Below are 10,678 nucleotides of genomic sequence, written 5' to 3' on the forward strand. Positions count from 1 at the left end.
ACTGAAGATGTCAGACTTTCTGTAATTGGGGAAGCAGCCTCTGCCCACTGAGGAAAGTCCCTGCTGGCTATTTTTGGAATATTAGGTAGAGCTCTGCCACCAAAGGTCGAAACCACTGTCCAGAAGGCAGCTTCAGGAGGGCCAGCCTCTTCCAGAGAGATGGAATGTCTCTAGTCACCAAGAGGAAGCAGGTGCTTGCTGAGGGACAGGGCCACTTCATGGAGAGAGGAGGTCTCAGAAGTAAGTGTGGGCTAGGATGGTGCATGCCCAGGCAGGAGCAGCGGGAGTTTGACGCCAGTCTGGACTACATAGCAAGACTCTGTCTCAAAATAATAATGAGGAGGAGGAAGAGGAGGAGGAGGAAGAAGAGGAGGAAGAGGAGGGAAGAAATGAGTTTTATCAAAAGGTTCTCAAACATCAAATGATATTTCCACCTTGACATGTTGAAGTACGATTTTATGATGACAGATTGGAAGCCTCCCTTGAGTGTGTTCTGTACATCAGATGAGGCTTCTGGGCGCTTCTGCACCTCTTCCTTCCCTCTTTCCTTCCTTTTCTTTCTCTTTTTCTTTATTTTGTGGACAAGCTCTCATAATGTAGACAGACTAGCTTCACACTAGAGGGGTCCCCTTGCCCTACATCTGGAGGACTGAGATTACAGAGGCTTCCACCGTACCCAGCACACTACTGTATATTGTTCACGTGTGAACCTGATGCTTTCTCTAATTTACTTACTGGTTTTATAGTTGATTGATGTTTTCTACTCTCCCCTCTTCCCCCACCCCCCTGCACCTCCAACCAGATTAGACTCTTCAGAATCATGCCTGTTTTGTTGTAGCAGGATTTTTTGTTTTGTTTTTGTTTTGTTGGTGGTGGTGGTTTTTGTGGTGTTTGGGAGAACACCTTGAGGGAAGGGGTTGAGATAGGGTTTCTCTGTAGCTCTGGCCATCCTAGAACTCTCTCTCTCTCTCTCTCTCTCTCTCTCTCTCTCTGTAGACCAAGCTATTGTAGAACTCAGAGATTTGCCTGCCCTGCCTCCAAGCTCTGGAATTAAAGGCATGACCCACCATGCCCAACTACTGTAGCTATTTTAAAGAATCGGCTTTTGAATTTTCTTATCCATGTTATTGGAGTTTTGTTGTTGTTGTTGTCTGGTGTTTGTTGTTGTTGTAGACAGAGTTTCTCTGTGTAGCTTTGGCTGTCCTGGAACTCACTCTGTAGACCAGGCTAGCCTCAAACCCACAGAGATCCATTGGCCTCTGCCTCCCGAGTGCTGGGACTAAAGGCGTGCACCAGCACCGCCTGGCCCATGTTATTGTTTTAAGTACATCAGTAAGTTATAATTTTTAATGGTTATTAATGGTTTTAAATGCATGAATGGTGGGGGAGGAGAACGTAAGTGCTAGGGCATACATGTGAAGGTATTTGTATCTTTGTTCTCTCCTTCCATGGTTATGGCAGGAATTGAATTCAGGTTGCCAGGCTTGCAGGCAGGGCCTTTCCTCAGCGAGCCATGACACGGCCTTTTAAAAATAGATCTTGATTAGGATACCCACTTGGTGATTTCCTTTTATACAGGGTCTCCCTACATATGGCCTACATTTCCTTGAACTCACTGGGTGGCCCAGGCTGACCTCCAGCTGCCAGTTGACCTCTCTGCCTTCCAAGTACTGGGATTGCAGGGTGGTGTATCACCACTCCTGGCTTTTTGTTTACTTTTGTATTATGATCATAATTTATAACTATACATTTTTCTCAGAATTTATTTTGGAGCCGATTTGTTAACTTTTACATGCATGCGATATCGTTTTGTTTCCATGACTGCCTCTAATTGAATCTTTTAACTCTTGGGTGACCCTTGAACTACTTGCCACCTTTAACTTCTAGAGACTGCGTTCTTTAAAATCGTCCCTTTTTTTTGTTGTTGTTAGCATTGTAGATTTTAACATTACAGCCACGGAATACTTCCTTGTGAGCTTTACTGTGGAGATTTGTTGCCTTTTTCTCTGCTGCCTAATATGGATCTGGGGACTTTTTGCTAAGACTGTCGGTTCTTGTAGAATCACAAGGTCATTATTCTGTATTCATTTGCACTACTTTTGGGCTAAACTTTGAAGGCATGCTAAGAGCCCCTCCCCTATGAAGATGAGAAGATGTGTAAGTCTATCAGACCCCACCCCAACACATGCACACACACACACACACACACACACACACACACACACACACACTGAGAATTGCAGGCCACTGTGCTGAAAATGGCCCCCTGTCTGTCTCAGCTCTGCACTGCAGTGTGCTACTCTGTAGCCCTGCAGCAGCCCCCATGCCTGCTTTCCTGCCGGCCTGACCCTCTGCTTTAGCTCTCCCCTGCTGTTAATGTGACTGCTCTGAACAGGCTAAGTATGATTATGCTTTTGCTTACAAGGTCTCAGCAGTGAGTGTGGGGAAAGGAGAGCTGAGCTCAGAACCCATTATGTCTTAGCTTGGGAAGCAAAGGCACTTGGGTAGAACTCCTGTTTGAAGGAGAGGACAGAGAAGGAGGGAGGAGCTCTAAGGAGAAGGGACCTCCACAGCCCCACCCACCCACCTACCTACAGGACCCCATCCTGCCCTATCCCAGGCGTCCCTAGTCCCTACAATACCCAGGAGGCCATGGAGACTTCCTGCTTCGGGAAGCAGGAAGGTGGTGGTCCCATATGCCGCCGACCACCTCCTGCCATCCCGGGCACTGGTTAAAGATGCAGTGCCCTCTGCTGCAGTTTTCTTCCTAAAATAAACTTCTGTGCAACCATAAAAATAATGTATAGTAACTGTAGGAAACCACAGCCTACTGTCCCTGTCTCAGGAGGAACTATGGAAGGGTGACTTTCCTACCGGGACACTCCACCAGAACTGCAGGCTGTCATGTGAACCAATACAGTCTCTTTGTTCAGCATCTTCCCCTAAAGATGTGCCTGCCCACACCCTAGAATTCTTTCTGAAAGTTGCCTTCGTGATAGAGGCCCCTCCAGGTGCCTTTACAGTGTGCTGGTTTCTGCTTTTCAGGATCTTGACTTCAGTCTACACCTCCTTTTACCGCCTTTTGGCTTCATTTCATACATTTTGCTTGGCCTTAAACTCAGCATGTAGCCGAGGATGACCTCGAACTCATGATCCTCCCGCCTGCACTTCCCAAGTGCTGGGATTACAGACCTGCACAAGAATCCGTTTATGTAATACTGAGGATGGAACCCATACCTCCTGACTGTGTATGTGTGTGTGTATGTGTGTGTGTGTTTTTTCAAGACAGGGTTTCACTGTGTAGCCTTGGCTGTCCTGGGCTCACTTTGTACACCAGGCTGGCCTTGAACTCACAGAGATCTGCCTGCCTCTGCCTCCCAGAGTGCTGGGATTACAGACGTGCGCTACCACATTCAGCTTCGTGACTTTTTTTTTTTTATTATGTATTTATTTATTATATTTACAGTGCTTGCCTGCATGACAGAAGAGGGCATTAGATCACATTATAGATGGTTGTGAGCCACCATATGGTTTCTGGAAATTGAACTCAGGACCTCTGGATGAGCAGTCAGTGCTCTTGACCTCTGAGCCATCTCTCCAGCCCGTGCCTTTTTTTTTTTTTTTTTAAGGTAGGCTATTCCTACGAATTTGAATTTGTGATCCTCCTTCCTTGACCTCTTGAGGGTTGGCATTACAGGTACCCCTCCTCTCCTGCCTTCCTTTGTTTCTGCAAAAGTGAGGCTAAGAACGCCTGATGCACTCATTACTCATTTCTCTTTGCAGAAGAGATATGTAGTCAGCCAGCCATGGGAACTCCCTGCATCCATGTTTGCAAGCTCTCACACCTTCTCCATCAACCTATGTCAGTTGGCATCTCTCCAGGCTCTTGAGGTCAAGTGGGTCAGCAGGCGGGTGGGACAGCATAGGTAGCTTCCTGTCCCAACAGTGCTGGAAGATGCTGGAGCCTCCAGACTGTGACTGACCTGGGGAAAAGAGGAAAAGGCTAGTGCCAGGACAGTGAACCAAATCTCCAGGGTTTCTCCTTGAAGTCTCAGAAGAATTTGGCACTCTTTGTCAGTCATTTTCCTTAAGAGTTTATAGGACACAAAGCACCTACAGTGAGTCTTACACTAGTGGCTGTCAGGGAAGAGGCAAGGAGAAAACTTGTGGCTTAGAAGCAGTGTTGAGAGCAGTTGGGGCCAGAACGGGGACAACTGCAACCTCGGAGTGTCCCTAGAGGGACAGACTGGCTGCGTGCATCAGTGGGCAGCAAGTCAGCAGCCATGAACTATGGGGCCCAGAGCCATGACTCGAGACCCAGAGGTTTGGAAAACTCTCACTGTAGTGTTCAGGAACATTCCAAGCGAAGTTTGCCTAGGGGCCCAGAATAGCAAGCCCTAGCCAAAAAAGGATAATTACTCAGTTACATGAGAACTGGAAATCAGGGAGTTACAGCCAGAACACGCTTCGTAACTATTTTGAGTCCTCTGGCTATCTCTGTTCTTTTAGCAGAGGCATGTCCGCCCTCCAAGGGGAATTCTTTTCTCTCATCCTCACTGAGAAAGCACGCACAATTGTCACTGCAAGCCTCTGCCGTCACTTCTGCATAAACAGATGGAAAGCAGTGGGCACCCATCCCCACACCACAGATATTTTTAGACAGAGGTGGCTTCAACCTAGAAGGTTAATATATCAGAGAGAGAGAGAGAGAGTCCTGGTCCCAGAATAGTAGGCCCCACATTCAGCCCCTGCAGCGTTAGAGTGTAGGCTCTGGTGACCCGGTTTCCAGAATCAGGGACTCCTAACTGTGCTGGACAGCTGGGAAAGAGAAGGCACCTCCTGCCAGTGACATCCCGAGGCTACAGTCGCCAAAACCGTGTCTGGTTTTGGGTGGAGAAGGACAGTCTGCACTACTAGTGCCCAGCTGACCAATGTCAGATCCTAACGTGGCCTTTGACTTTAAACAAGACATAGTTAATATTTGCTGTATTGAAGTTTGCTGATGAGAGCCAGGCTGTCTCCGCTTCCTATGGCTTTTCCCACTCATGTTTTAACTGAACCAGGAATCTGCCAGAGAGCAGTGGGGGTAGGTAGGTCACTCTCTCATGCCTCATCCACATTAGCTCTGATGTGGGCTGGGGGATGCCCTGGACAGGGTGCCTGACACAGAGGCAGCTGGGGGTCGCGGGGGGGGGGGTAGGGGTGGCAACAAACTGGCCTAGCGTTTTAAAGGCCACATGGCACCCTTGGTGGAGGAATGCCTGGATTTGGCAAAGCCCCCACTTTTGCCAGGGTCACCTCAGGGCTAATATCTGGCCTTTGCTCTTTCTATACACTTTCTGAATTAAAATAAGAAAAGATATTTTTCATGTCTTTGCCACCCTTTGGGGGGATTTTTCACTTTTTTGTGTGGATCCAAAGTCCTCCTTCAATCTTTTAGTTAAAGAGCTTTCTTTGGTTTTTCTTAAAGTGCATGTCTGCCAGCTGTCTCCGCTGTTTCTGTTGTTGTTGTTGTTTTAAGGCCTTATTTTATCCCCATATTTGAAGGATGTATTTGTTGAGTGTTGGCTTCTGGGATGCCAGCAATGTGACTTCCATGGGCCAGGGTGTCTCTGACTTGCCTGTCTCTGGAGGGAAGGCAGCATTAATTCCTACAGGCATTCCTGTTCCTCTGTGTGTTTTTATGATTGAGACTCTTCCTCGGCACTCAGGTTTTGATGCATATTGGATAGTCTCTATGTATTTGTTGGCTGTTGCTTTGTTTTTAACCCTGCTCGGGGCTCTCTGTCCTTGAGGTTTTTATATTTAATATCTTTCATTATTTTGGAGCAAGTCTCTCGTGAAATCTCTCTTTTGCTACATCCCGGCTCGCCTCTGGGACTGATCGGCGAATTGGAGTAAACCACACATGGTGGTATGGTGGGCCCGTAGCTCTTGGATCCTTCTGCAATGTCTTCCCTTCATTTTCCTCTTTGCTTTTCAGTTTGTGTAATTTCTCCCAGCCTGTCCCCCATCTCACCAACTCCTCCTGCTGCCATGCAGTCTGCTGCGGAGCAGCCCAGCAAAACAACAGTCTTTTTAAAAAAAATTTAATTTATTCATTCTATTTTATGTGTGACTGTTTTGCCTGTAGGTTTGTATGGGTACCATCTGCATGCTTGGTGCCTGAGTAAATAAGTGATGGTTGTGATCCACCACGTGGGTGATGGGAATTGAATGCCAGTCCTCTGGAAAAGCAGAGAGTGTTCAAAGGTATGATCTTTGATGCTTTCTAGTCCCAGTGATCTTTCTTGCCACAGCTTCTTCCTCTTTTTCCTCCTCCTCCTCCCTCCCGCTTTCTTCTTCCTGTTTCTCCCCTTGCCCAGTTTTGAGCCAGGGTCTCACTATGTGGTCTAGGCTGGCCTGGTGACATTCCGATCTGTCAAGAGTTGAGCTGGACTAAGGATTTGCTGTTGCTGTGGTCACTTTCAGTGCTCCACAGGCTTTAGAGATGTCCCACTACAGATGGGCTGTCTTTGCTGTGTTCAGGGAATGATTTAGGCCTTGAAGGACATTCCCTCAGCCTCCAATAAGATGACAGTCCCCTGTCATCCTGTGACACTATTCCTGAGGAGATACTACATGTGCTAGTTTGAATAGGAATGGCCCCCATACACTTGTGTTTGAATGCTTAGCCCATAGGAGGTGACAGAGTAGGTATGGCCTTGCTGGTGTGTCACTGTGGGGGTGCGCTCTGAGGCCTCCTATACTCAAGCTATGCCCAATGTAGCATGCTGTCTCCTACTGTCTGCGAATCAAGATGTAGGACTCTCAGCTCCTCCTCCAGCACCATGTCCGCCTGCACACTGCCATGCTTCCCACCATGATGAGAATGGACTGATCCTCTGCACTGTAAGCCAGCCCCAATTAAATGTTTTCCTTTACAAGAGTTGCCGTGGTCACGGTGTCTCTTCACAGCAATAAAATCTTAACTCAGACACTACACAAACATTTACTCACCCAAGAAAAACAACCACAGACCATGGTAAGGCTATCTCCAGAGTCCAACTTGGTGGGGAAAATGTTTATTGGGGTTACATGCATGAATACAGGTGAAGGGTTACTTCAAAAGCATGACTCAAAGGCAGCTGCATTACCAGAAGCCCACCCCAGTGTAGGTGAAGGCTGCAACCTCGGAACTCACTGAATGAGTCAGAGGCAGCTTGACAGGTCACAGAGTGGCTTGTAGGCAGTTTGGCTGTCCTGAGCCTGCGATGAGTCTCCTCAGCAGGCATTATAGCTATATACTCTTAGGGAGGGAGGGACTTTAGTGAGTCTCCTGACCACCCCCATCTTAGAAAAACCACTGTTGGGTGTGGTGCAGGGTGCTAGGCCCACAGCAGGAGGGCAGTGGCTGCTCCAGGGGAGCTTGGGAATGGGTGGTGTGCCTCTCCCCTGCCCTCCCTGCTCTCCCCAGTAAAGCCTTTCTCATGGGAGACTGGGGAGCTGCAGCCCTGCCGGAGTTTCAGGCTCCAGCAATCTACACGGGGGCCCAAGCTGTCAGTTGCCACCTGGAGCTGCTCCCCTACTTTCTCTGGATAGTCATCTGTTCCTCTGCTTGGCCACAGTCCTGTGCTCACTCGTGAAACTTGGGTGACTTGGAGCTCTACAGCCCAGCTCTGTTGGGTCCCAGTGTGAGGATTTATAAGTTGTTCAGTGAGAACTAACCACCTACACTCCCTAGCTGGAAACCCTCCTTCTCTTCTTCCCTCCCTCCCTCCCTCCCTTCTTCCCTCCCTCCCTCCCTCCCTTCCTCCCTCCCTCCCTTCCTCTCTCTCTTCCTCCATCCCTCCCTCCCTCTTCTTCTCTCTCTCCCTCTCTTTCTCTCTGCACCCCTGTGTGTGTGTGTGTGTATGTGTGTGTGTGTGTATTTGGTATATGCATGTGTACACATGTGGATACAGGTGCACATACATGCCCGTGTGTGCACATGTGGAGGCCAGAGGTCAATACCAAGAGTTTTCCTCTCTCGTTCTCCACTTCAGTTTTTGAGACAAGATCTCTCACTGAGCCTGGAGATTGCAGTTTCAGCCACCCTGGCCAGCCTGGCCGCTGGGGGCCCCCAGGGTCTGCCTGTCTTATACCTTCATTGCTGGATTGCAGGCACACACTGATGCACCCCGCTTTTACATGAACACTGGGGATCTTCACTTATCTCCCTGTGCTTGTACAGCAGAACTTTTCCTACTAAGGCGCCTCCCCAGCTCCAATCCACCCTATTTTCTCTTTTGTTGCCATATTAGGAAAGACTGAGCAACATCTCCTCTGCCATTGATCCAGGCCCACAGCCTGATTCACAGTCTGGTAATGCCACTTCAGTTTGCTCACATTTGCAGAAAAGTATCTCAGGGATGTTAGAGCCTCTGGTCTCCCCAGGCATGTGTGCCCCATGAGGGGCAATTGCCTTTAGGGGGCATTCTGTAAACCTACATGAGACTCATGCCTGCCTCCAGACTCATGATGCATGCTTAGCCACATGTGTCCATGCCACAGGTAGTTCTCAGGCCTGCTTGCTCTGCAGTTTTCCTAAATATGCACATCTGAGATTTAATGGCAGTCCTGATGGGGACCTGTCCCATCCTGCCAGTCAGTACACCTGCACTGGGGATACACAGAAGCAGAGAGAGCTTGCTTACCCGAGAAAAGCTTAGGGACCCCATGGGGCTGGATCTTATGGAGAACCCAAGCTGTTAGCCTTGTGGTCTGTGGCCCATTGTGCCTTCTAAATCCCCAGAAAGTGAGAGTTGGTCCCAGACAAGCATAGTCCAACATTCAGCTGGATCTAGGCCCCGAGGCCAGATGGAGAAGACGCCGGTGAGCCTGCAGCACTCATGCCCTCCTCTACAACTCCAGTTCCTCTTCTGTAAGGCCTGGGGTTCCAGAGTACCTCAGAGCAAATGAGGCTACACACACAGAACCTGCAGCCCCACCTCTGGCACACAATGATCACCCAGGGAATGGTGGTGACTGCAGCTGTTGTCATGGGGAAGTTTACGGAGATGCATAAGGCCATCGGTTCCTTGGAACAGCCACTGCCTCCAACCCCTGAATCGTACGGTCATCTGTCAGCATTCTACCAAGGAGAGGTCTGGGGGAGGATGTGGATTGGTGAGGCAGATGGAGCCCTTGCTTTTTGCCTCCACTTCAAGAATGTGAGCTATTTGGTTTCCACGTTCTAGCCTGCGAGGTGACTCATGAGAGCGCCGAGGGCAGGATTCACATGGGAACAATTTGTTCTGCTTCATCTAGTCAGAGTCCATGCCACAAGCTGTTGAGGACCAGACTTCATTGACTCTTCCTAGGGAGCTTTGCCTCCATGTACCGTGGTGACAGGGGGTCCTAAGACACCCAGAGGGGGCACTGGTATGAGCTTGTTTGTTGTGGGCTGCCAGACTTCAGTATCTCTGGCAGAAGTAAGTTCCCATGGCCGCCTTCCATGCCCTGTCAGAGTCATATGTACACAGTCACTGATACATACATACATACATACAGTGTTTATATATCCAGGGTCACACACATACAGTGTTATACACAACTACAAATAAGGAATGTCATGCACCTATGGTTAACCCATGCCTATCAGCTGTACTCCAAGCCATACTGGGGACCGTGGATCCCACTGCTCCTCTATGGACTCTATCTCCATAGAAGTCAGGAGACTTAAAGGCTGGTGTGGTGGTTCAAGGCAGTAGAGACACGTGCCGCCAAGTCTGGAGACCTGAGTTCCATCCCCAGAACCCTCATCGTGCCATGGGGAGACAGCCAATTCCTGCAAGTCATCCTCTCGCACCCACGTGCACTACGCACACGTGGTAGCTCTCACCCAACACTCACTCAGTCAACCAACCAACCAATCACTGACTAAACGAGACTGAGTCCCAGTCAGGTTGCGGAGGGGCGGGGGGTGGGGTTCCCCTGACAGCCTCTCTTTGTACCCACAGGAGCTACGGGAAGCTCACTTACTGCACCAAGCACGTGGCAGATGAGATTGGCTGCTTCTGGCCCAATCCGGAGGTGGACAAATTCTTCATCGCCGTCCACCACCACTACTTCAGCAGGTGCCCCGCCTCTGGCAGGGCCCTGAGGGACCCTCCCAGCAGCATCCTCTGCCCTTTCATCATACTCCCCATCACCGTCACGCTACTTGTGACTGCACTGGTGGTCTGGAGGAGCAAGCGCACAGAGGGCATCGTGTAGGTATCCCAGGCGATGGGGGTGGGGTGGGGGTGGCAGGGAAGGGGAGGGGCTGGGGACTCATGGGCCTGGTCCAGCAACAGCATCAGGATCTGATAGCAAGACAAGCCCCACCCATGTTGCATCCTGCCCTAGCCCTAGTTAGCACAGGACTTCAGAGCGGCTCTGCACCAAGCTGAACATGCCCTCCCTGGAGCCACTAGCAGGGGAGCAGGGGCTTGCCTCTACTTACCTCTGAAAGAGTTCTAAATGCCAGGCCTCTGGTGTACTTCATCGCCACTGTGGACACTCTGACCTCCAATCAAGACTGCTCAGATGTGTTTGTGGATGCATAGTTTGTGATTAAAAAGAGTATTCTTAAACTGGGAGAGCGTTCTAAATTCTGGGTAGAAATAATCCATATGGGGAGGCAGAGGGGAAAAAAAATCAAGCCATGCCTACAGAT

General features: G+C 49.5%; 1 protein-coding gene across 1 annotated transcript in view; it reads left to right on the forward strand.

Moving 5' to 3' along the window:
• Positions 1 to 10,273, forward strand: part of Ramp1 (receptor activity modifying protein 1) — a 47,059-nt gene extending 36,786 nt beyond the window's left edge. The window contains exon 3 of the mRNA XM_051154352.1: positions 9,981 to 10,273. Within this exon, the coding sequence (XP_051010309.1) occupies positions 9,981 to 10,236 (256 nt within the window). The 3' untranslated portion in view covers positions 10,237 to 10,273. The remainder of the gene's footprint in view (positions 1 to 9,980) is intronic.
• Positions 10,274 to 10,678: the final 405 nt, after the last annotated feature.

The sequence above is a fragment of the Acomys russatus genome, chromosome 12 (genome assembly GCF_903995435.1).
Source record: "Acomys russatus chromosome 12, mAcoRus1.1, whole genome shotgun sequence".
Lineage (NCBI taxonomy): Eukaryota > Metazoa > Chordata > Mammalia > Rodentia > Muridae > Acomys > Acomys russatus.